Source organism: Temnothorax longispinosus, chromosome 9 (genome assembly GCF_030848805.1).
Source record: "Temnothorax longispinosus isolate EJ_2023e chromosome 9, Tlon_JGU_v1, whole genome shotgun sequence".
NCBI lineage: Eukaryota > Metazoa > Arthropoda > Insecta > Hymenoptera > Formicidae > Temnothorax > Temnothorax longispinosus.
In genome coordinates, this window is record NC_092366.1 from 18,645,981 (window position 1) to 18,672,357 (window position 26,377).

The window sequence follows — 26,377 nt, forward strand, 5'->3', positions numbered from 1 at the left end:
ATACTATTTAAAAAAAATGTATTTTGCAAGGACAATAATGCAAGAAATATTTATTGTAACAAGAACATGGTTATTTTATCGCAAAAAATGTAGCTTTAATTATTCAATATATTTTCCAATACATATTTACAATATGATGCCGAGCTAATTTCAATAATTTAAGTAAATTTTCATAATTATATAAATGTATTGTTCATCTTATCTTACATTTGCATTCAGGTATTAAAGATTCAATGTGCTTTAGGTTTTAATAATATCTTTCAATCTCTGATACTATTTCTACGTAAATATATATCTTTAAAAAATAATATATATTCTGTACAAGATTCTTAACCATTATATTTAAATATTTTTAGTTTATCGTTCACAGAATCATAGATAACGTTTATACAAAATTATTGCAATATAGATCATAAACAGATAAAAATACATTTGTATGTGCCTTTGATCAATTCCTGTAGATGACGATGTGTTCTCCGCGTCTAAATGTACAAGTGTGGTATATATATTGTCTTATAAAACAATAATATTAAATTTAACGCTGGTGAAACATCCTTTTTGCTTTCCTCCAGAGTATATCGGATTAATACATCTGGAAAGACTAGAACAAAAAATAAATCAAGAAATAAAATCATGCAAAAATAATAAGTAAGAAATATATTGCGAAAGAGAGAGATAGAAAGAGAGAGAAAGAAATATATTATGGAGAAAGTAAAAATGATATATTGCATTTAAAGAAAAAACCTTATTTGCGTCACAGCATAATTCGCATGCATACTTATCTTACGTAAAACTGCAGAAAAATTACCACAAGCAATGTGAAAATAGATGACTGGAATCCAGCGAAAATTTCATGGCACCTATATAAAATATTACAAAATATAAGATAAAAAGCAAGTTTGAGGAAATTGGTTACAAAAGAGGGGAAGAATCAGAAAGTTTCCATAATAAAATGCAACGATGTAATGCAGTTTAAAATTTATTTAATGATAGCATTTATTATAATAGACGTGTGCGATTTGTGTAGTCAATAGTGATATAGACATAGATGATATAGCGATAGATATAGATATATGTAAATAAAACAGATCGGTAAATTTCAATTAAATAGTCTGAAGTTATGTCACAGCAGCTTCCAAATGATAGAAAGTTTCTATGTATAATACGAAACATAAAAGATTTAGCAAAAGTCAAATCCAATTGTTCATAAAACAAACAAATTGCGAAACGGTGAATTAATCTCATTGAATTAGCTGTTAAAAATGTAAGAGTGCTAGAATAGATAAGTAAAGAAGTTTGTGAAGTGTAAGAGCGCGGTACAAAGTTGTATTTACACGATAAAATATTCTATTGCACATTTTTCAAAACTCGTGTGATTTGCAGATGCAGAAGCAGATATAAGTGGTCGAAATCCTTAAAAGTCTTTTCGAAAACTCTCTACCTCACCTCGCAAACGTTCGTTATATTCGACTGATCGACTTGTTGGACGGAGTTGAATTGTACCAGGACCAGTTCATAAGTCACGATGGTTCCAGCAACCTAAACCGTCATTCATAGTCGGAATGACGAATTAAACATATTTCATAATTATTATTTAAAATTAATTTAAATTTCGTTTTAATAACGATATTTCAACAATATTCGGCTTTCATTATTCAGTTAAATTGGGTATACAATTTTTATAGCAAATAAATATATTTTCAAAATTTCTTTTTAAAAATAAACGTTTAATAGATCGAAGTAATACATCGAATGAGTGGTAAGCAAAAATGATTGAGAAAATACGAATAATTAACAATACTTCGCAGCGCAATAAGTTTGATTTTAGTCAAATAAAATTAAGCATAAATAAGTTATACTTAGCGTATCTATAATTATCGTACTTACGGTTAACACAAGGCCTCTCGTCACGGAGAAGAATTTCATTCCTGTCAAACTGATATTATCCGTCGTTACTTGCGTCAAGAATCTTGAGACCTGCGCAAATTTACGTGCTAACTTATGTGTAAGTAGAAGAGCGATCGAGAAAATTAACTCTTACATAAATAGCATTCGTTATTTTCTTCACGTAACCGACATCATATAATCTTTCAAACCCCCGTAAGTTTCTTGATCATAAAAGAGGAAACTTTTCTTTAATAAAAAAAATTTCTAATTTATTAATAATGTACCAAGAAGATACACGTTGAAAGATATTAGATTTTTACTTATTGTTAGAGCTCTCTCTCGGATTATCGCGCGTCAGTTAGGGAGATTAATCGATCTAGACTATATAATAATATTTCTCTCGAGACGAACCTCGTTGCTGTAACTAGAACCAGAGACGCTGTACAAAATCGGTGCCGGCAGACGGGACTCGTCGTGAACGGAAGCTGCGTACAGGGATACCGCTGTTGTCCTCGCCAACAGAAAGCCGAAGGAAAAGCAAAAGTAGATCTTCCGCACGATACCGCGTATTGGGCTGTTTGAAAAATACGTGCAAAACTTTATGCGATCTACTTCACCTAGAAACTCTCATAACGTAAAGTTCTGATATAAAACTTTATAAAACCTTCTTGCGAACAAAACTAATATTGGCACAAAATTGATAACATCGTGAATATTAATTTAAATATAAGTCTACATATTATGTTACATTTATAAGCATAAATAAAAATTTTAGTAGTTTCCAGTAGTTTCTAAAAAATTCGATGTAGGTATATTATATTTAAAGAAAAACTGTTACGTAATATTAAAGTGTTAGATGGAAAATATACTTGAAGGAAAACAGCAATTGGATACAGATGAAGTACAAATCTGTAGCAAAGGACAGAAGCACGATGCTCGAGATGTGACAGTCCACCCTGCGCGTAAGAGTCGCCAAGTGATTATAGTCACTCCTGGCTTCGGCCCACCACCATTCTGGCATCGCCTTAATGACAAGATAACAGCAACGAGTTGTTAATAGAAGCACAAATTTTTCCATCGTAATCAACGATTTTTTTTCTTGTATTAATATATCACATTGGATTGACAATTAAAATGCGACAACTTAAATAAGGGATATTGATACGTGCATGGATCATTGATGTTTTCACAGGAAAAGGTAAATGTCTTATAATAATTTGCACTATACCTTTCCCCGTATCGAATAGAGGCGACTGTTTAGTTGCCTGAACTGGTCCGCCAAAGCTATGCTGATAAGAATAAGAAACAGATCGACGAAGTTCCACGAGAATGTGCTGAGGATATTTATAGTTTCAACCATGATCCCCTTCCAAAGACTGTAGGATATTATTGTGAAGATCTGTATAAAGTTGATCAATCAACGATATTACATGCTGAGCACATGAATCTACATTTTTTCATCTTGCTTTGAAGAATTTCTTACAGAGAAAAAGAGAAGCAAAACGCGTTTTTTAACGTTTGAAAATGGATCTGACTCGAAAGTGCGGTAAAATTACGAATTAAGTGTATCCAGTATATTACCTGAGGGAATTGCGATTGAAAATAAGTACCGACAACGTCCGTTTCACCGCGATACGCTGCGCATTCGATTGCACTGATGTACGCAGAAAGCACAGCGGCACTGTGTTCCACTACATGAAAATATTTAAAATAAATTCACATTCGTTACGCGAAATTTCAATATATATTTTTATTTAACTGACATGTAACATTGACGTTCGAAATAGCAAGAGTACTAGATAAAAATAAACGTGTAACTTATCAACGAGAGAAATTAGATCACGTTAATGTAATTTTATTTCTAAAGTAAATGTATTTTAATTCTAAATTTTATTTCTTCTTTTACAAAAAGTCAATTCAATTAGAATCCTTATTTTAGTAATCCTCATCTTGTTTATTACGATTAGCACTCACCTAACGCGAGTAACATGACAACGGCGGTTACGATTTTGAAACGAATTGCGAGAGTGGTCTTCGAAATCCGCCGATGTCTCGAAGTGAATTCGCGTTCCAGTTTTTCCCAAGTTAACGCTAGACAAGGCCACTGCATCGCCAGCCGTACGAACATGATGGTGGTCACCATGGCCGTGACGTAGAAAACGAAAGTCGCTGATGGTATTTAAGATAAGTATCGCTTATAGAAACAGCAAACTATAACTGCCTAAATCCAACGTTGCTTATAACGAGGCTGACTTACTCATTTTTGTAGAATTTAACCCCGATAAGAACAAACGCAGGATGTTGCCGATCGACACGAGCGACACCCCCAGAAAACCGATTAGCGTGTACAAGATTTTCGGATTGCGCCATGTAAATCTGCAGGACATTCATAAGGCTCGTGAGAGCTCCGATCGGGATAATTAAAAAATCATAAAAAAAATTGAACGAGCAAATTAAACTCGATTAGAGTTTAATCGCAAACGCAAACTGTTCGTTTACGCCTACCGAAGATACGAGGCGTCCGGCTTATTGACACCGCACACCGGAAACATGGAGAAGCATTGAGCCAGCATAATAATTGGTCTCATGGCCGCGTGCAGACTATCGGTGGAAGGGTTGAAGGTATCTGACGGGGGCACGACGGGTGCCAGCACTAAAAATCGTCACAGCGACATAGTAAATTAATTCGCAGGTATCAGGAAATTGCGTAATCGGATCGAGGCCGAACTTACTTTCGGGCATCACTATGTCGGTCTTCATAGGATCGAACCTGCTGTTGCGCAGGCTGCTCTTGGGCGATCTGAAAAGAATTGCTCTTACTCCGTGGGTATATCCATCGCGATATTCCATTGTGCTGCTTGCAGAATCGTCTAATCGAATAATTCGTATTGTTTAAAAAACGAGGCGAGTTTGATGAATAAAAATACGAATTTTTTTTTAGTCAAGAGTGCCTCATTGATCGCACTTTCAACGTGTACCAAATAACGTTTAAGATTTATTATTTTTTGAAACAAAGAAAGCGGGACGATTTGATATTTTTTTTTCAATATTAAGATATTCCTCGGCAAGTGAAGAATATGAGCCCATTATTATTCAATTAATTAATTTCATCCATTTACAAAAGATATATGAGTTTTGCTTCCTCTCCCTCGCGGTTTTCTAACTTCGCTTAATACCCATTTGCACCAGATTAATCGAACACGATTTTTCTTTCCTCGACGCAGGAGATTTTATCACTCAAAAACGCACCTTGCACGGGGCACGCCACGGGTTACGGTGTGCACAGAACACGATCGCATGACGGACAGAAGATAGAACTCGTTATTTCTGAACTTTATCATACGGCGAGGTGGCAGGACGGAGGGAGCTTTATAAACATCGCAGGTTCAATAAATGTCCACTTCGGACAGCCAGTGGAAACTCGGGGCTGCTGAGGCCTCGTCCTCGACAACGAGGCGCGAGGAACTCGCGCCCGTGCACGGAGAGGGAGAAACACGCGCTTCGGAGAAGCAAACTCTGACGTCATCGTCACGACATTGGAAAGTAATTAAATTTATAATTCGTCGCGCGTCTAATTCTCAAGAATTGTGGAGATTCGATCTACCTCCAAATTATTATCATCCTTGATTTATCGATCGCAAAAAGATACAATTCTTACTCACTTTTCTCTTTGACAGTGTCGAAGATAGTGAAGAGAATTCGTATAATAGTTATATTTTTTATTGCTGCTTTATTTTCTAGCTGTTTTTAAGTGCGAGGAAAGGTAGTTAAAAATTTAAATTGCTTTACTTATTAGTTTCAAACTTTTAGGTATAGATTACAGAACTTCTTCAGAATCTTTCACTCTTAAATATTATAAAATATTTTATTTACGTAACAAACAAAATCTACCTTTTAAAAAAATACTTTATTATTAAATAGTAATTATTAAATAGAAAAACATTTAATTATATAATTATGTTATCTTGCGTGCTACGTAAAATAAGGTATGTTCCGCATAAACTTTCATATATTTTTCATATGAAAATCTTTCTATAGAATAATGGCGCGGTGAAAGCGTGCTCGTATAGTCGTGATATGATCGTTTAAATAATTAGCCTGACGTCATACTCAACAATCGATCATCTCAGGCTTTGGAATAAAAGATCAACTAATCGACAAGTCAAAGTGAGGAAACCTCGGCACGCAAAACTTGTGTAAAAACAACTCGGAACAACTTGTATCGCGTGGCTTTTGTTTTTAATACGCGATTAAAAATAGATTAGAATAGAATAACATAATAATATATCTGATAAAATCTCAGTATTATAATAATAAAGACATCTTCACACATAACTGACATAATGATGTGTTAAAATTAAAAAATGGCAGACATCGACGAAAGTAATCATGTAATGTCCATATCACATAACAAGAACAAAGATCAGTAGTAGTCACGATTAATTTCAACATGGGTTTCGTGAATTGCGCGACCATTAGCCGAGAATGCTCGGATCATTAAATTGAAATGTTTGCGCACAGTCGTCTTTGTTGAAGAAAGGGCGTTTATTTGCGAATCATAATTGATAAATCGATTTTTATTATGCAGAGTGCTCGTTAGCCAGGTTCGCTCGGTCTTGTCGTGCCTAAGAGTTTCGTTCTTGCTACGTTTACCCTATTAAAAAAGATTAAATTAAATCGGTCGAACCCCGTCTTCAGCTAAACGTTAAATAAAAATATCCGGATCAAATATCGTGCTCGAGTGCCCGAGTGATGAATTTTAATTTCTCGCTTACTCTGCTATAAAATAACTTTTAAGTTGGTACTCTGATTTAACATACTTTCGAAATGCTGTTCATATAGCTGATATAGCAAAACAAATAAGTACATCGCGAAATTCGATATATACAATTTATGTTACTTACCGAACATTAATCATGAGAGAACGCCGAGACTTTGCAACAGTCCACTGAGGATAAGGCATATCAGTGACATTTCTTTTATTCTCATCCATCTCTGTTATATGTTAAAATTTCCCTAATGACGGACATCGCTGACGGTTTCATCAACGTTTCTCAGTTTCCTCCTAAAGACAGGTCGACACACATTTCTGTACGAGATTCTACAAACGAGTTGCTACGCGTAACCTAATTGAGAACGCGTTTGAAACAACTTCGACAAATGATTGCGAGACATTGGCAAGAATCACCTTCACAAAGATATACTATATATCGAAGATGGAATTATATATACCGTGACAAGCAAAATTTTACTTATATTTTCTACAAAGTACAAGAAATGGGGCGCGTTGAAATGAATTGACAAGAATCTATTTTGTGAAATTGAGTTCTCAATCTAGCGAAAAAAATTGAAAAATGTTTAAACCCAGTCCTCTCGTTTCGACGATTCGAAATTAAAGATATCGCGCAAAACCGAATTAAAGTTCCCGAATTAAAGCTCAAAATTTAGAAAGAGGAGAAAGATTATAAATCTTTTCGGCATTCTGCAAAGAAGCGATAAATTATTTCCGAGCGCAAAGTTAATTTACAAAATAAAATTTCGTCGATCTCTTTTAATTTACATGTTTTTTTACGAAGCGGAATACGCGGCCGCGGTAGGGTAGAACAATAAGAGCCGCGAGTCGCAAAACAATGTCGCCTGTGCGTTCAGACGTACACTGACAGTCGTGGTGGGAACCCCTATAACTTATGCGCTTTATTGTCTCTATCCCGCATATAATCTTTGCTTGCATAGGCCGGAGAAATAACAGCTTCCAACGCGCGTTTGTAACGGTTTTCGTACCTGTGTGTAGCGATTTGACGCACCTGACACGAGCTGCATTCATTGTCGCACGTAACAAAGAGGTACTCAACTTGGCGTTTGCAATTTGCATTCGCAATTCGCTCTCTCAAATTTGAACACGCATGTTTACGCATACACACTTCCGGCTGATCGTACGATTTTCTTGACAAAGAGATTTTCCGAGGAAAGCTCGAACGTTATGAACAACAAGTTCGACAGAGAATGTCGCTGCATTTATATTCTAATCTCATCTAAATGAGATAGAAAATTATAGGTGCAAATCAGGGTGTTAAATCTCCGAGTACCTACGTGTGAAACAAGTAAATATATTATCGAGTAATTGCATTAGACGCGTTTAATCGTTTTTTAATCGTATGCCAACCTCGACTGTGCGATAAAAAAACTACAGTGGGCGATGATAGCCGCTTCGCGGAAAACGTCAACCCTCAAGATTAGAAACACACGTGGAAACGCGAGTTTTTACACTGTTTACTCAACGTCTCTGACGACCTGTTATATATATCAAATGAGAGTGTGCATCCATCATACCTTTCACTCTCGCCTATCAAGGATGCACCTGTCGGGGCTCGCGAAACTGATAAGCGCTCGATGTCGATGCAAATGTCGACCGCGGTCTTGAAATCTCTAAACAATCTGATATCTAACGAATCTTGGCCTGCGAACAAAATTGTTACGTTTCGCGCCATCAGATGTGATTATTTTAAAACTCGAGCATATAGTTAAAGAATCGTGTTTGATGCGTTACGCGTAACTGAGAACTGATTTAAAATTACGACTTTGTTAATTCGTCTACAGGTAAATGGATTAACAAAAAAAAAAAAAAGAAAAATACATTAAATCGTGACTATTCACAAAAATTAAAAGTAGCTGGGACTCGATATAACGCAGGACTTTGTTTATCAAACAGATTTTTCGGCGCGATTTATTATATTCTTTCTTTTTTATTTGCATTATAGGAAAACCAACAGTTAATACTACAATTTTGTTAATTCGTCTATGAGGATAAATAAATTAACAAAAATGAGAGAAAGAAACGCATTAAAATGTGACGATTCGCGTAAAAATTAAAGAATAAGCTAGTTCAAGTTCGATGTAATGATGAGACCTTTATTTATGCGAAACAGATTTTTCAGAGATTCTATTATATTCTTCCTCTTTTGGTGGATATTTTATATGCGACATTTAAAAAGTGCGGAAACAGCAACCGCGGTATCGGCGGTAGTTCACCATATTTTGCGGAGAACGTCGAGCTCTCGTCACTGAAATGGGTCATCCGGCGCTCTCTCTCTCTCTCTTTCTCCCCTCGCGCGTATAGACGCCATACGACGGTGCCGTCTTTGTCCTGTCCTCTCACGGGCATTTTCCCGGACGATGCGCACGTGGACGGTCTCGTCTTCCTGACAAGCTGTGCAAACGGAATTTTCCCATTGTCCCGCCACACCTGCCACCGTCTCCCCGGTGCGTGGCACAGTATGCGCGCATACTTTCCGTATGCAAGCGCATGCTGCGGCTCGTCCCGCAGACCGCGGCCTACTTTAATATATCCTCCCTTTATATATTATGCACGCGAGAGCCGATAGATTCGCGCTTACCGCGAGACCACCTCGTCGTTTAATGGCCGCAGCTGTTCGAGGGGGCACCTCGCGATAACGTCGACCGCCGTCACTGCGTTAAAACGTGTCCGCGTTACGCCATACCGATACATACCTTGAGGGGGAAAAAAGTTTATCTAACTTCTGTCTCCTCGGAAAGCCCCTTATCTATACTTGCTTCGCTCCAGACATTTTTTACCGGAAATATCATTCTTTACATCGTAACACAATTTGAATTTAGATAAATGTGTTTGGAATTATGTTCATGCAACACATGGTGCCGTCTTTTTTTCGGCTTATACTTTACGTCAGAGTTTTTGTAAAAGGAAATTTTATAAGAGAAGTATTTTTACGGCGGTAAAACGTAATAATAATAAATAAGCGCAATAATATAAAATAATTAAGCAATTTATCGTCAAATTTAATAATCGCTTTATCTCAGTTGAGATCGAAAGATTTCCGATGATAACTAAAAACGAAACGAAACGAAACGCTCAGCCCCAACTACACAATCCCCGAAGAGACGAAAAATATCTTTCACGTTACAGGCATAGGGAAATGGTCAGGTTGCGACGTAAGGAGTTTGCGCACGTATGAATCAAAATTGTATTGTGTTCCCACAGGTAGAAGTACATCGTTTTACAATCGTGTGTCGATCTTCTTCGCGCGCGCACGAGTCTCTCATCCTCGCGGGAAATTAATACACTCGCGCACAAAGGCCATGGGGGATACTCGACCGTGCTTCGCGCCGCGCGATCGATCTCCATTATTTTTTAACAATAATTGCAGCGGTATCGTAGACCGGTGTTATCGGGGACGCAATTACGTATAAGTGTGATCACGCGTTATCGCGGCCCGGATCGTCGACGCGCGCGGAAATCATTTGCGTCGAAATACTAATCGCGAACGTCGGCGGCTATCGTTCGAGTGGATCGGGTCTGTTCAATCCGCTATTTTTTTTTTGTCGTACAAACACCCGTTTACAACGTTGACCGTTATCTCCGGTCGACGCGATACCATTATTGACTACGAAAAGCAGGTACGCAGGTGAAAAACACATTATCGACGCTCGGATCCCACCTCCGTCGCTCGAAAGCGCAGTCGATTCTTAAAATATAAGCATCGCACGATTAGATAGCGCAACACAAATTTGATTAGAGATCATTTATCAATCGTTGCTTATCACACACGTTTCCGCGGAATACTTATCGAGAGTCTTGGCGGTACTGTAACGGTACTGTAACGGCCGAAATAGAGGGAGCGAAAAATTCGCTCCCGGATTGATCTTATCGGTATAGATATGAATCGTTTAATTTTATCGCCAGAGCGTTCTGCGTCGTAACAAGTTGCCAAGAATGTTTCCTTTCTCGTCTATCGTCCCTCGAAATGCGTAAAGACCAATGTCCTCGGCAATCGCGCGAGAGACACGCAAGTCTAAAAATGTTTATTTATGTCACGCAGGGAACGTGATCCATATTCTCGACGTACACTTCATGCCATGTCTCTAACCCTAGCTTTCGTTTGCCCAACGCAGAAAAAAAACCGCTTGAAACGCAAACGATTTGAGACGAACGTCGAGCGCGACTACGTATTTAGCGTAAGACGTACGTTGAGAATACGGGCGTGTGCGCGATTACACGATACTTGCCTATATACAGATTTAATCGTACATTAAATATACCTTATTGATTAACTTAACTAACTATGCTCATACGCATGTTCGTGAAAATCCAGGACAACCTTCGCAATCGAGTGAATTGTGTTGTATCACCCTCAAATAATCTACACGTATGTACACATCCGCTGTTGTATGCTATTATAGTATACGCTATTATTCGCTTGATTCCATCTGTACAAACATCTAATCGGTGTTTCGGCCGCTAAAAGTGTCTCGGTACTTCGCGCGTTGCCGTTAACGTTGCTGCATAACGTTAATGAGAAGAGATAATCGCGCGACACCGGAGCGGCCTAGGTAAATGCGCAACGTTTAATAAAATTACGCCCTAATACTGTACCTCGTAACTTAAATGTTGCAAGCGCGATTTATATTTCCAAGGTAGATGTTTAAAGGAGAAATTACGGCCGTGAGACCTCGGAGTTAATTTCACACGACGTATCGTTCTACCTCGAAACTATGTTGAAAAGCCACTCTCATATACATGTATTTTCTCACCGCGAGTTTAGAACCAACAAAATTTATTTGGGGAAAAGACGAGCGCGTCTCGTCAAAAGCGCGTGTGGAGTTTCGGCCGCATTAAATCTCACTTATAAATTAGACAGATTTTTCAAGTCGTTGGCAAATATCTCAAACGAGGCCATCGTTTGCTGCAACCTAGATCCTGTTGCAACCAGACTGATCAACGAATCTAGAATTACGAGCCGAAATAAAGGATCTGGGATTTAACGCGATGTAGGACACCCTGTTATATATATATATTGCAGCGACGTCACAAAGTACGTAATTTTTAGGAAGGATGCGATAATTCTAACGATATAGGCTGCAATTAATACTCGTATTTGTCATGGATACACTGTGTATTAATATTAATGTCGCTCCTGGTTATTAAAAGCGTACAATTAACTCTCCCACTATTTACACAGGGCGGAACTTGTAAAATTTAACAAGAGGACAAAGTGGAAAATTCTAAATTATTTTACGAGTCTTTTTGATGGCACGTTTTCTATTGGCTCCTCTTTCTCGCAGTATTTTTAATCAATAATCGCATAATATAAAATAAAAAGGGCCTTCGTAGAAATTTTATTAAAAATATGTATCGCGCGCGCACACACACATACATGCACACGTAGCCACTGTATTTTTAAAACGGCATCGTTATTAACAAAGCCAGAGTCGAGTCAAATATTATATTACATTTAGCGAGTTTAACTGTGCCTCAATATATTTACTTTGCCAGTTTTAATACGGAATACGGTAGAATTCTAACAGACTATATAGTACACGTACAGAAATATGTAATAAATCGTCAATTATTTAACATAGAAAATGTTCAATCGCTGGAAAACACTTTTGCAAATTTTATATTTTTGGCTCGTATTTCAGTAACAAGAAAATAAAGTAAAAAATTTTCAGGTTATGAACAATTCAGCTTTTATTTACATCTGCTTTCGTTTCACTGACAATGAGTCAAAGCGTATCTCACTTTTAGTCCGAGAAGATAAACGTGCATGATTCTAATGTTCCGCGTAAGCTACTGATGGACTTATCTAGCAAAACTAATCTCTTGGTATTTTTTATTCGTGTCACCGGTCAATCTTACTTTAACGGCAAAAGATCATGCATTGGTTCCCTTTGAGTGCTATTCGAAAAATTCATTGTACGAGTGAGACAAATCCATAATTTGTAAGGTTTACCTGCAAAATTGAGAGCAAATCTTACAAAAATTATGATTTTATGATTTCTTGCATTGAACCCTTCAATTTTCCATCGATTTCCTTCGAACACAAACTCTGTCAGCTTTCCGTCAAATATTGTCCAACATTCCCTAGCAAACGACGAAACGCTTGTTCGATTCGCCGTTTACGCGCATCAATCGTTCATCGATACATTCTATCGCAATAACGTGAGTCAAAGAGCATTCGAGGACTTTGTTCATAGAAACGATACATGCTTCCATCGTCCTCATCGTCGTCGTCATCGGTGATGGAAAGACCCAATGTGTCGCGACAGCGAGATCCGCTACGAAGTTTCACGGGCATGTCAGCCGTGCTGTTTCGAGGTGCTCGGTATGTTCGGATCCTGCCCGCTGTTGGTAGCATCTGTAACACATGGGGCCTTAAGCGACCCAAGTTCCCCTTCGAAAGGACAACACTGCGTGGCCAAATCGAAAATATAACATCAAATAAGAACATGTTTCTTTTCCCAAAACAGAAAATGCGATAAGCGAAGATTTGTTTTGCAATACTCCGATAAATCGAGTGGAGCGTAAATATGTGCATGCCCAGGCCAGATGGTGCGAACGAAGCAGAGCAAAAAAAAAACTTTCTTTAATCGTTATTTATTAATTACAGTCTCCCTGTTCGAGATCGTGAGCGGCAGAGGAATAAGGTGGATTGACACCTGTATTGGTGGACAGATCCTCGAAACGGTCTGATAGGTCGGAGAGGCCGGTCTCGGCGTGCCGGCCGAGGATGTCCGGTAGCGCGTTCCTCCTGCCGGTCCTTCCGGTCGACATAAACTCCTTCGAGTTGTCACCGTTCTCGTAGGAGCCGCCTGGGGTGACCGAGCCGCTCGTCGCGCTGCTCGCACCCTTGTCACCGGGCCCGTCCCCGATTTCCTCGGGGCCCACCGGCCCCGCTCGCCTCGGCGTCAGCATCCTCAGCACTGCAAAGATACGCCAAATCCTGGGTTTGTGCTCGACGCTCCGCAATTGGCGTTTCAAACGCTACTCCGCGATTCTTTGAAACTCTATTAGCCTTATATCGCTTTTGACTGATTATTTTAGTATAAAATTTATATTTTATTATTTTACGTCACTTAGATATACGCGATTAAAATATTATAACTCTTAATTTTTAACATTGTTATCTTTCTTTTCATTAATATATATTTTTTTTACGTGGAAAAAATAAAAAGATTCGTGATATTATTTCAACGATATTTTGGCTTAAAGCAACTAGATAAGAAATTGTAATAACAATCAATAAAAAACAGAAACGAAAAGATGGAAGCAGAGTGGTTACGAACAGTGTCACGTACCAATATTACATATTGAGAATTAATAAAACTGTTAATTAAGCTTCGGTGACCCAGAATTATTAATTAGATTTCGCAGAATAAAACAACCTTCGGTTCGGAGAGGCTGGTCAAAAGCTTGAGATATGATAATAAAGTTGATTGAGATTATAACGATAGACGCTAAGCGCGCGCCCCACACACACACACACACACACACACACACACACACACATTCGCTCACACATATACAATTTACGGCACCTTCCTTAATATAAGAAAGTATTATAAATATACGAGTCTGCGTTGAAATATATAAAGGGCGCGCAGTTAATTAAAGATCTATAATTTCTTCATTAATTATACTTCTAGGGCTTAATCGTCACGATTTCTATATCATCGAATAAATTTAACGCTAATTGAAAGCTATGAGGATACAAAGATCGCCTTTAGGCATGACGCGCAAATTCATATATCTTCACAATTTATGTTATGTAAATTATAATTTCGAAAAAAAGTCACGAGCAAATGTTATGACGTTATGCGCGCTGTGAAAGCATGCACCATATTTAATTTACCGTCGCCAGTTTTTTGTTGCATTGCACATAGTTCTTGTCTATACTATAACGATAGTTTAACTCGTTAATTATATCGTGGCATTTTAATTACACTTTGCATTTTACGGCACGAGCACACGCGAGATCGATCGTGAGAAAACATAGCGTTGCGCGGTTCAAAAGCAGACGCGTATTATATACGCTGAACAATGAGATATACATTTCAGCATCTCTTTACGCGACATTTAACTCACATCAGTATCAAAAGGATTAAAACATACACTTGTCAGACCGTAACTGTATCCTCAATGTTTATCACGAAACTAATAATTTATTTCCTCGTTGTGTTAAGGGAAGATTCCCCTGGATAAATATTACCCGTATTTTCACGAGTCATCTTCACATGCGCCGCGTACATAAATACACACGAGATAAATTTCAAACAATACCGACAATGCCGAATAATAGCTAAAATTCTCATTTTATGTTAAAAAGGTAGCTTGTTGAAAACTCGATATCAGCGAATGTGTCTGCGCGCAACTCCCCGTTTCGCGGGGGTTGCGGACTGATTTTCCGCGAGCACTCACCTAGATACTTCTCCGTCGACCTGAAAAATTTCCGCGCACCGAAGGACGACGCGAGATATTGAGCGCGGCCGCGACGAGATCGGCGGGCAACTGATCTCTAAAACGTCATACCTTCCTACGGACCGCCGTTGAAAACTTTTATCAGCCTCCTCGCAAGATTCGTGCACTGGCACGTATCCCATATCTACGAGATTCCGGAATCGCGCGCGACACGATTATCGTCGCCGATTACGATGGCGATCGTGTAACGTTCGCGCCGCGCGAAACTGCCGTTTCGGAAAGGAGATTGACGGAGGAAGAGCCGACGAAATGACGACGTCTATAATCGCTTACGACGGCGCCGGTGCGTGTGTACACAGCTGACGAGAAAATGAGTACGCCGAAACTACTCCACGAGGGACGTTACTTCGATTTTTTACTGACGAAAATTTGATCGAGCACTCTAGCTGCCTCTTCTCCGTTTTCAATATTAAACACTTCGATCAATTTCGTACGAGGACCTGGCTGAAAATGCGAGATTAACTGAAGGAATTGTCTTTGTCAATTATATAGCGGCACGCTTTAAGAGCTTAGTCCTTAAAAACATCTAGAATACGTTTATGACAGGAATTATTAATGTCTCGAGAGATCGTCTTCAAACTCGCCGAAAATTTTCAAATAAAAAAGAGAGCGATAATTCTGAGACACTGTCTATGTAAAGACGTAAATATTGAGATGTGTATCTACTGCCTTTAATATCCTTTATATCTGTTGTCTTAAATGGAAACATTTCAGATAACAGATAATATCGCGGTAACGGGTCTCACGCTACCCGGAATCATTCAAGTCACATTCTTTTTTTCAAGTATTCTTTTTTTCAATTTATAGCAAAATATGCGATTTACACCTCAAGTACGTCATGTTACATCATCGATATGCGAATATCTCAATGCAGATGATTCCAAGCCCGTTTTCCAGCGCAAAATCTTTACGTATTACAAAGAGAACTCAAACAAAACCTACTTACTAGATTTGCGAAAAATGCGACGACAAATTTTGTAAGCGGATTAACACGACGTTGTTAGCCGCTTTTCCCGAGCTGCAATGTGCATTTTAATCAGCTCTTATTTTTGCCCATTTCACCTTCACATGTGATTAGTGACGTGTTTTGTAAAGGTGATATATTTACGTGGCGAAAGCGGTGAAAAATAACCTCGCGAAGTGCCTGCCTGGTCGATCCGAAAGCGGGATCAATTTGCGAGGATTAAGTTAATTGTTCGGGAAAACGCGCTACGACTCGAGTAGATATAGCTGCTGCTATTAGAACGGTAAGTACAACACGTCTCTGGAGAATGCGCATGACGCAACAGAGATTTCGCCAAGTAAATAACGTAGGTATATATCGCATCGCGGGTGAAAATCGATAAACCGTCATCGCGGGCTTTCGTTTTATCTCGAAACTCGCCTTATCTCGTTTTCGCTATTTTAATGTGTCCTACAAAGATTACGCTGCTGCGAAAGTGGCGGAGCGTGTTGCAGGAGGTAATTTTAACATGAAAATACTACTGCGCGTTAAATATCAAGTTTATTTACATACGAACCATTTCCAAACAATTAAACTCGATGTTTATACGCCGAGCATATTCGTCGATACGTATATAGTTAAGCAACTTACTGGGATATTGCGTCTCGTTTAACGTCGCTTCCTAAAACACGATATCGATTCAACTGGGCTCAGCCGCTCAGCTTCCAAAGTGCGCCGAATGATTTCCGAAGTTCGCGGAAGATTCTACGTCGCGAAATAATTCGCGAAGGCCGTCATAGAAGATTAGTCAAATTAGTATGCGCTATGCGTAAGTTAGTCCAGATAATTTGACTGGATTAGTTGTTATAGGTTGTTACGAGAGCACGAGGTCAGCAAACGGTACCTTTTGCACGTGTAAACTTTCTTCGATATCCCTTGCGCGATGTATAGCCGGAAGTGGCGAGGAACAACCGTCGTCGCGAGGAACCGCCGCCGCCGCTGCCGTCGTCGGGCAGCACTTTGCGCAGCTTCACCTAATCGTATGTTTTCGTTGTATTACAAACTCCCTGCTATCGACGAAAATCTACATGGCGTCGGAAATCCGGACGAATCAAACGAACGTATCGTCGCGTCGCGAGCTCGTCTTGCGAGCGTGCCAATTAAGATATGCAGAACTTGTGGGAAAAGTTTTGCCCGTTCTTTCCTGCGCGAAAACAAAACCGCTTCCCGGAAGCCACGATAAACTTCAATGATTCATTCTTTGTGCGAATTTTCGTATTATAGATAATAAAAACTTGTTTCCGAAGGTTATCCGATCAAAAACACATGTAAATTATATTTAAACATATTCGTCGTAAAACTCCAAAACGATCTGACTGGAAATATTCAAATATTTGAAAGTATTATAAATATTCAAATCATGAAAACAAGAAATAAACATCGGAGTGATGGTATAAAATAGTTTTAATCGAGTTTTGTTTTTTTTCCTGTTTGCAATTCTTTCTATCAATAACAAGAAAATAATTAATATACGGAAATGATTAATATATATCACAAATAGATGCAAATTGTATAGAATAAACATCAAGATTTTTTTAACATGACAGACTGTTTCCACAAACCTAATATGTTCATATTTAATAATACAGCAGAAAACAATAGTGATGGATTACAAAAATAACTAACATAATACATCGCGATTAAGTGCAAATCATCGTTCAGGATCAGGGAAATCAGATTCTTCTATTACGAGAATATTTACATATAAATATATATACAATATATATATCCGTATTTATATATTAATATATACTGATACATGAATATTAATATCAATTAATTATTAATTAATTGTCAAGTAAATATTCATATTTGATTAAATTTATTGAAAAATAAGGGAGAACGGTATTTCGTCCGAATTACGACGTAAACATTCGAGATTAGTTTTTCGGCTTGTCTTGAAATTTCAAAGTTCACACATTGTATCTCCACGTCCGCAGATTTAATCCCGCGAGGACGTGGAATACATTTCCGTAAACCGCGCATCCAACCTTGGAAGATAATATCAATCGTAACATAACACATGTCAAGCGAATACGAGCGGAGTACATACACAATCGCGAAGGTGCTTTATACTCATTCATGATTCATACATCCACCCGAAGCGCCCGATTATAAATGATAAAACTGTTTATATTGTCGGAACACCGAAGCAATGAGAGAGGAAAAACGAAATTGAACAACATAAACGAAAGAGCTAAATAAGTCCACATCAAGATAATGACTTGATAATTCCAGAAGGCAACGAACGATAAGATGACGCTTCCCCGATCGTCATCTCTATTAGCGAATTTCCTCAAAAGAGATTTTCCGGCGTCTCGACTTGTATTCTCCAAAACCATAAAATTTTTCCTTCTCGCGAAGTACGAGAAACAGTTATATAAAAGATAATTACTTCGAGAGCTCGGTTATACAAGGTGCTTAATTAAGAAAGTTGTCATACTTTGAAAGTACATTTTTTACGAGTTCTACAAAAGACTTTTTTAATCAAAGTTTTTATTTTTATTTTTAAACCCCTTTAATTTTAATTTTATATTTATCAAATAATAAATCGGGGTGCAACATCGATCTCTCAAAAGCACAATATCTCTATATTCTCTCTATAACAAACGTCTGCATTTTTTAAATGTTGGAAGGACAAATGTGCGAAGGTGAAAAATAAGTTTGCATACGTTCTGCGCAAGAAAGAATGTAATATTCATATTTTAATGTAGGATAAACATTTTTGCAGGTTAACACGTGCGTCTACCAGAGAGCTGGAAATACAAACATGCATTCGCTGCAGTATTCAACAAAGTGGCATCGAAGGAAAAAAAATGACGCATATTGCAAGGAAAAATCTCTGGTGCAAATCAACGTTCCGCTTCGACGTTGCAATAAGCACTTTACTTATGTAACCAAAGAGCCGACAATACTTCCATTATTTAAAATTATAAATAATACAACAACAATAAAGATGCGCCTATTTATGCGAAGCCTCGCTTTACCATTTCAATAAATCTTATGCGATTATGCAGATTTCTGTATGAATACCTATTGTGCCAGTATTATTCACAGAATTTGAAATCTCAAGGGAAAAAGAGCAGCGAGTATAAAATTACACTGCTAACAAAAAATAAATAAATTGACGCGCTAAATTTACTTTAAATAATATTTTGATAGGCAAATAAACGCTGTAACGAAACGTTGTATGAATAAATATGATTTTGTTTCCTTTAATAAAATGGAAAAATCGAAGAGAACGCGTTCTCTTTTATTTGCATTTGAAGAGAAATATGGCCTCAAAAGGTTCGCGGAAAATTTCTCAAATATCTAAAACTTCCCTTGGAATATTTCCCAGGGAAATTTTATTTTTGCTCTATTTCTTGGAATCAGATGCGGGTCAGAGGCTTATGTCGTATTAGGTTTGATAAATAAACCCTTTAATGACACGTGGAAAGACTCCAGAGATGTGCGTGTCGCGGAAGCTTATCGGAATAAAGCAATCTGCTGATCAGCTAGCTGCTAGAATAAAGGATTGCATGTCACCGTATGCATCGCCCCATCGATATTGCACGTCATTTACTTGGCGATGCAGAACCAAATTGAGATCCGCTTTCGATCAGGGACAGAGGATCGTCTTTTAGGAATATTAAGGCTTCTGACACGTCACTCAGCACCTATGTCGGATCCTGACGTCAGAGGCGACGTCAAACGAAAACGAAATCAAACGATTTTTTTTTACAATGCACGTCGGAATAAATGAATCTTTTTTTTCCACGTCGCGCTTATAAATTAATTATTCGCGAGCTAAAAATAATAAATTATCTTCTCACAAGATTGTTTTATCGAAACGTGTTCACCTGTAGTTGAACGTATATTACGGGAAAACTTATGTAGCTTCTTGTTTCTCTTCTGATGTCATATCTAATTTAATATAATTAATGATGAATTAACATTATGACATCTCTTGGAGGAAGAATATGTCTCGCAATTAGCTTTAGGTGGACTTTATCGTCGATCAGACACGGAAGTTTCTGTGAGACTTTTCTAACTATTTATCAGCATTTGTAAAATTAATGTTACTCGAATGAAACGGTGACGGAAGGAGCGGGTACTCTCGCTATTTTTAGCAGGTCAGGTGGGTGCTTCGTGCTTCGCGTGATATATGTATTTTCATCGCGGCGAAGAAGCGGAGCGGAGCACAAAGTGCCGTCATTCAAAAAGAGAGTCGTTGCATAGTATGTATAGATAATTGGCAAATCGGCCCTTTATTTACGAGTCGCATATGTAAAGTCACGCACCACAGGCAGGTACTAATTGGGATCATAGTGCGTGGGCGGAAAGTGAAGTCATCATCACCTATATAGTCGTTAATACAGCATCGTTATCCGCGTAAATGACGCAGACACTGACGCAATGAGCGTTTCTCGCGTGTACATCTAAAATTACTTTAATTGACAAATTCAGGGTACTCAAAATGGGCTAATAAGAATTTCTCCACGACTCCGTTTCGCGATTTAATACGATACGAAGTGAAAAGACTTTCACAAGATACACGCGACCTTCTATATATACAAACATTTTTATTTATTTTTAATAAATGGAAAATTAACTAAAAACGTTTAAATAAAAAATTAAATATTATTTGACTAAAAGTCGACGATAGTGCAGAAGAAGTTTAAATAAATTTCCAAAACTTTTGCGCGTCTTTTCATAAACTTTACTGTTAATTATTGAAAAGTAGATATTTCTTTCTTGATAAGCTGTCTCTAGCTCGTCGCGATGTCAAGTCCAACCCTGACACTCACGTTCTCAGTGAGATGACATAATGTCACAGTAGCATGTCAGAGTAACATTCTACGAATATATGCAGAATTTGATCGGACAATAATAGTGTTGCCCTTATTGAATCGATATCGATATCGATATCGATATCGATTATCCGTCGTTGCATGCCGAACCCTCAATCAGACACGGTTCGCCTTCGATCTCTATTGCACGTAGCGGAAAAATTCTACATCGAAATCATTCACGGAACGCAAATGGATTTTCCGTAACTCTAGTAGCTATAGCATCCTTCCCTTCTGAATTAGGTTTTATATATTCACGGTCAGTCATGGCATTGCTATCGCGAGAAATAAAGTCGAAAAAGAAGCTCCACAAATGATGACCGACAGACAGATAATTACCCATACAGCACAGATTGTTGCAGAACAAGGTTTCAAACTTTTCTGGAAGCTTTCTGCAACTTTGAAACCTTTCTGGAAGCTTTCTGCAACAATCTGTGCTGTATGGGTATGATCCGTGTCATCGAAATAATCTAGGGAGATCGATCCTTCATCTTCGACTTCTCGGTATCTTTATTATTATCCGCATACTCGCGTATTCACGAGTCGATCGATACGCCCTGACATCGCTAGGTAAAACGAGGAAACTTACTTATTGTTAGAGATAAGAAGGTCCAATCTCGGAAAAATGGAACAAGGAACGCGCCGAGAACGTTATTGATCGCCGACGTTTCGGTGTTTTTTTTTGTTCCTCGAGTAAATCTAATTTTATCGATCAGGATTTTCGTTAACGCACCCTTCGCGTATTTACGTTGTTAACGTTGTTGAGAAATCAGCAAGTCGAGATAAGAATCCCGGTAAGTTACACGAGTCGCGTAAGAGCGGACGAACACGGACAGACAACGTTCTCGACTTGTCACGCGATCTCCATGAAACGTTGAGCAACATATACGATTACGTCTTAGAATCGTCTTGTTAGTCTACGTCTTGTTAGTCGCAAAATAGAGAAGATTGAAACGTATACAATAATCGCGAATTTTAAAAAAGCATTCTAATTTACTCAAATTTGTTTCGCGAGCCAATTTACTTCTCGACGTGTTAAAATGGAACAGAATTCCCACTTCGTCGGCATTAATGACAAAGCCAGATATCGGATGGTCAATTGATTCGCGTTGAAATTTCCAAGTATTTTTATTTTCGCTTTACAATTCTCAAATGTCATTGCAGGAGCGTTTGTTCATATAATTTTACATAATCGCATTTTACGTTTGAAAGGAGCCACCATATTCCGACGATCGAGTGCCATTTACCGGTAACAACTCGGAAAATTGATCAATTTCGACCGTGTGATACTCCAAAAGTGTCTCGCGCATTTAACCACTCGGCCTCGAGTCGGTCTATACGTTGACGCAATTCAACGCACAGTAAAGTAATCAAGCAATCGAGCCCGCAAGATAGACCTGATCAGCCCGAAAATGAGTCAAAAGGTTTCCCATGTGATTTCTCAATCACGCATATACCGGCTTTGCCCTTGAGTTCGACACATGACGACATCGTGAGAAAGAGACGAAGCGATTATTTAAGAAACATTATAGAGAAGACCCCCCCCCCCCTTCATCTACGGGTGCTTTGATCAATCTTTCTTCGAGTCAATCTTTCGTCGAGGCGCCGAGGAATCAATAGATGAAAACGAAAGAAGCTTCCTGATCAATAAATAGACAATAAAATCTTGTCCCTGGCTTAATTTTATACTTTACTTTGACAGATGTGTAATTTTTAAAGATCCAGATATTCCCCGCTTTTCGAAAGTTTGCTTCACGCCACTTCGCTTTTATGAAAGACCTACATTATATATAACCTATTTTTGCCTAACCGAAAGAAGTCCGAAGAGGATTTTCGCTTTTATGAAAAAAGGTGAAAAGCTTCTTCGCTTTACGTCATTTCGACTTACGAAAAGTTTCTTAAGAACGCTCTACTTTCGCATAGCGGGGGAAACCTGTACATTTAATTATTTGCGAAAAGTTATTTAATCTAACGAAAAACTGACAATAAATGATATGATGTCTCTTGATCTTCATTAAGGAAACATCAAGCGATTTGTGACTTGATGATGAAAGATGGTTCATTAGAGCTGGAATACTCGATCCGTATAATATCAAGAAAATTAAAGAGAATTTCTAATACAGTGGTTCTTATAACCTGATCTCCCAGAATATATTCTCGCATCCTCTTAAAGAAATGTATAGGTACGACTGTACGGTTTATCGACAAAAAAATAGCAATTAATTATCAATCTGGCACATTCCGTAAAGAACGTATGAATTCTTGGTTAGGAATCACTGTTTTAACGATTATACACGTAAATGTCATAGTTTACATAGTTATGTACAAATGGCGGAGTGTATAGAAGTCGCGTGAGAAGTCCAAGAATGCCGATCGATTGCCAACTTTGATTGAGCCAAACAGGATTGAGCCGCGTGTTTGAAGAATAACAAAACGTGACGTAATAAAGATATATAAAAATCTAGCAGAAAATTAATTTTTAATGAATCCTATGCCGATGTACGGATACAGTATGGATAAGGAATACAATTCGGCTGGATAATATAATCAATAGTTTAGAAAAGAGAAATTATGAATAATTGTTGAAAATAGAGATAAAAATAAAACAATTTTGGGCTCTAAAAAATATGTGTTTAGGATAAAAAAGAATTTCAAATATCGAATAAATAAATCCATTCGACTACCGCTAAATTATTTCACACGATTGCATAACGATTGCATAAATTGTGTAAAAACCCGGACGTAATATCCGCGCCTTTTATATTTCTTCACCGCAACCAGTTTACTAATTAATCTGAAAAGTGACGGAAGTTAGATCGCGATCGCGACAGATTATCGACTAATTATCGGTAAATTTTTTTCCGCTCTCGCTTTCGACGAGGCTCAATCTCGTCCGGAAGACCTGACTGTCACGTCCATTGGAAAACGATAAATCGTACGCGAAGAAATGCATCGATTCTCGTTACCAGGAATACCAGGCGGAGGGATTTCGCGGACGAATAAAGCCGTTTCTCGTACTGCGCGCTTCGCATTCGCGTCACGATTTTCGTCCTCCGTCTCGCTCGCGCGCCCTCCCGCGCGCGAGCACGAGCGGAAAAGGGACGGAGAGTGATGAAAGGAACGAGCTGAAATTGGTAAGACGGCACGCGGCTATACTGTAGCGGCGTGAAGAACAACAATGAATAAAGAAAGTAGAAAAGAAAACAAACTCGCGACAAATGAGGAGCAAAGTTGAAGGTGAAGGGAAAAGGCAACGACGACCTCGCGAGCGTCAGATTCGGGAATGAAAGTCCGCGCGTGACCTTCCCCGGGGAGTCGGTGTTACGCAAAATCGTCGCCGCCGCGTTGCCGTCATCGCCGGCCGCCGCTTATCTCGACCGTAAAAAGGATCGGAGCGCGTTTACTCGCCGTGACGCGCGCGTGACGTCGGCGCCGATTCACAGACTCACCATCGAGGGACGTGACGTTGCTGCGTGTTGCCGCGTCGCCGGCCGCCGTGTGCGTCCCTCTCCCGTGTGCGTTATCGCGCGCGGCCACAGGCCACACCGCCGTGACGCGGCGTCGACGCTCGCGGCCGTTGTTACAACACACGAGTTCGTTAGGCCCTGGTACACGCGTGTGATGACGCCGCCACCGCCGCCGACGCCGCCGCTGCTGGTGTTGTCTATACTCCTACTCCGACTACTCCTTCTCCTCCTCCCGCCTCCTCTCGCCGTCTCCTCGCGCCGGCGGGCGCGAATGTGAAAATGCGTGTCGCCGAGGCGTCGCGCGTCGCGACGCAACGCAACGCAACGCGACGGGACGCGACGAGACGCGACGCCGCGCAGAACGGCCGCGCTACCCGCACGCGGAACGGCCGGAACGCAAAGACCTTTCTCTTTCTCTCTCTCGCTCGCTCGCTCGCTCGCTCGCTCGTTCGTTCCTCTTGCGTTTCTCGAAGCAATCGATACTCGCACGAGGACCGCGCGATACTCGGTATCGCGAACGTGCACGTGCGACGGACGGGCGTCGCGTCGCGCGGCAGTGGCGAGTGGCGAGTGGCGAGTGGCGGCTTTCAATCGGCGCAGCAGCACAAGCAGTCCCGTCCCGCGCGCGATTCACGCGGACGGATGATGCGAGCTCGCCGCGGTGACGCGACGAACGGAGAAAACGGCCAGCGCACCGACTGCGGGCCTGCAGCTGGAGGCGGCTACGGTCGGCGTCGGCAGCGACGGCGACGTCGACGGCGACGGCGGCGCGCACAACAAAAACGGCGACATCGTTTCCCGATCGTCGGCGTCTGACTTAACTTAACTTTGGTCTGCTTTGGTCGGCTGCCGACGGGTCACGGCGCTGGTTGCCGGACGCATGCCGCGCGTGTTTGCCGGCCGCGACCGAGAGTCGCCGGAGACGACCGAGCGGAGACTGGCTGGTGCCCTGGTGCGACTGCACCGAGGGTTGCGCGTTGCGTCCCAACTTTCAACTTGACGCGAGAACTACCCCGACCCGGGCCGGGGCAGTTCTCCAAAGCTGGCGCTCGTAAAACTCGAAATGCCCCTGTCGGGTCGTAGTCCGTCGTAGTCTGTCGAAAATTTTTTGTTTTTAGCATACATTCTGTTAAATATTAAAAGATGCAATTTAAACCAATACCTTAGGTTAAATAACATTGTTTTTTACTGATTGTGAGTGTCAAAATTTATTATTTTAACTTTGTTGGTCTAGTTAAATTAACGACATATTGAATAGGAGCAGTGGCGATCTATAGATAATGGTCAAAAATGACTCAAATTGAGAATAATAACACTATACAAATTTAACAGTGTATGGTCGATATTTCAGGTGCAGAGATTGAGCAGAATCGTAATGTGGGATGCTGAAGAGCTCGCGTTTAACGAAAGGAATGCGAGGATCACTTCTGACGGGCTGAACAACGAGCAATCCGAATAACGCGCATGGAAAAGTTTTTCGTAATCAGAACCGAAAGTCGATCTGACCAAACAAATCCGTCGTTGCGTGTCGATTACACGCGTGCTCGCGCGATTCATTAGAAACGTACGAGCGGGTTACGCTTGACTTCGCGACGACGACACGACCCACCCCGCGGATCCCCCTTGTTACAACGCGACGGCGCGGCGCGACACTCCTCGAATGCGAATTCGGTGAAATTTCTTCCGATCTTACGCGAAATTTATGCAACACCTACGCAAGATTCGGCTCGCGTCCGTGAATCGCATTTGAATGCGTCGACTCGTAAGTAAACCACGGGCGAGAAAGAATCCGTGACGCGGAACAGGAACACTTTGTCTGCCGTCCGAAAGATGAAAAAAAATAGGACACTGGCCATAACGTCGTGGCGATGTCGACATCGCGAGAGAAAGAAAGAAA

General features: G+C 39.8%; 2 protein-coding genes across 8 annotated transcripts; both read right to left on the bottom strand.

Annotated features, from left to right (window-relative positions):
• Positions 1-101: 101 nt before the first annotated feature.
• On the bottom strand, positions 102-9,742 carry LOC139819142 (gustatory receptor for sugar taste 64f). 7 transcript variants are annotated; one of them, XM_071788337.1, is made up of 13 exons: positions 5,137-5,748; positions 4,620-4,687; positions 4,393-4,540; positions 4,145-4,263; positions 3,862-4,056; positions 3,469-3,578; positions 3,116-3,286; positions 2,757-2,911; positions 2,299-2,461; positions 1,888-1,977; positions 1,447-1,539; positions 809-860; positions 102-601 (listed from the first exon to the last, which is right to left on the bottom strand). In XM_071788337.1, the coding sequence occupies exons 1-12, from the start codon at positions 5,226-5,228 to the stop codon at positions 852-854; spliced, it is 1,413 nt and encodes a 470-aa protein (XP_071644438.1). In that variant the 5' UTR covers positions 5,229-5,748; the 3' UTR covers positions 102-601; positions 809-851. The 7 variants fall into 7 exon arrangements, with proteins under 7 accessions (XP_071644438.1, XP_071644436.1, XP_071644439.1 ...); XM_071788335.1 differs by lacking the exons at positions 809-860; positions 5,137-5,748 and adding an exon at positions 6,792-9,742; XM_071788338.1 differs by lacking the exons at positions 809-860; positions 5,137-5,748 and adding an exon at positions 6,792-9,742 and having other exon boundaries at positions 4,620-4,757.
• Positions 9,743-9,873: 131 nt separating this feature from the next.
• On the bottom strand, positions 9,874-25,852 carry LOC139819146 (uncharacterized). Its single transcript, XM_071788348.1, has 4 exons — positions 24,463-25,852; positions 17,026-17,155; positions 13,360-13,623; positions 9,874-13,058 (listed from the first exon to the last, which is right to left on the bottom strand). The coding sequence occupies exons 1-4, from the start codon at positions 24,463-24,465 to the stop codon at positions 13,000-13,002; spliced, it is 456 nt and encodes a 151-aa protein (XP_071644449.1). The 5' UTR covers positions 24,466-25,852; the 3' UTR covers positions 9,874-12,999.
• Between the last annotated feature and the right edge of the window lie 525 nt (positions 25,853-26,377).

What these genes read in the sequence shown, in the direction of transcription:
- LOC139819146 (XM_071788348.1), bottom strand. An exon ending in AAAGTTTACACGTGCAAAAG is followed by an intron (nt 13,624 to 17,025) that starts GTACCGTTTGCT and finishes GTATCTTTGCAG; the next exon opens with TGCTGAGGATGCTGACGCCG. An exon ending in GGATCTGTCCACCAATACAG is followed by an intron (nt 13,059 to 13,359) that starts GTGTCAATCCAC and finishes CATGTGTTACAG; the next exon opens with ATGCTACCAACAGCGGGCAG.
- LOC139819142 (XM_071788334.1), bottom strand. Translation starts at nt 5,228, where the DNA reads ATGATAAAGTTCAGAAATAACGAGTTCTATCTTCTGTCCGTCATGCGA. An exon ending in CGACATAGTGATGCCCGAAA is followed by an intron (nt 4,541 to 4,619) that starts GTAAGTTCGGCC and finishes GACGATTTTTAG; the next exon opens with TGCTGGCACCCGTCGTGCCC. An exon ending in CAATTGCTGTTTTCCTTCAA is followed by an intron (nt 2,462 to 2,756) that starts GTATATTTTCCA and finishes TTTTTCAAACAG; the next exon opens with CCCAATACGCGGTATCGTGC.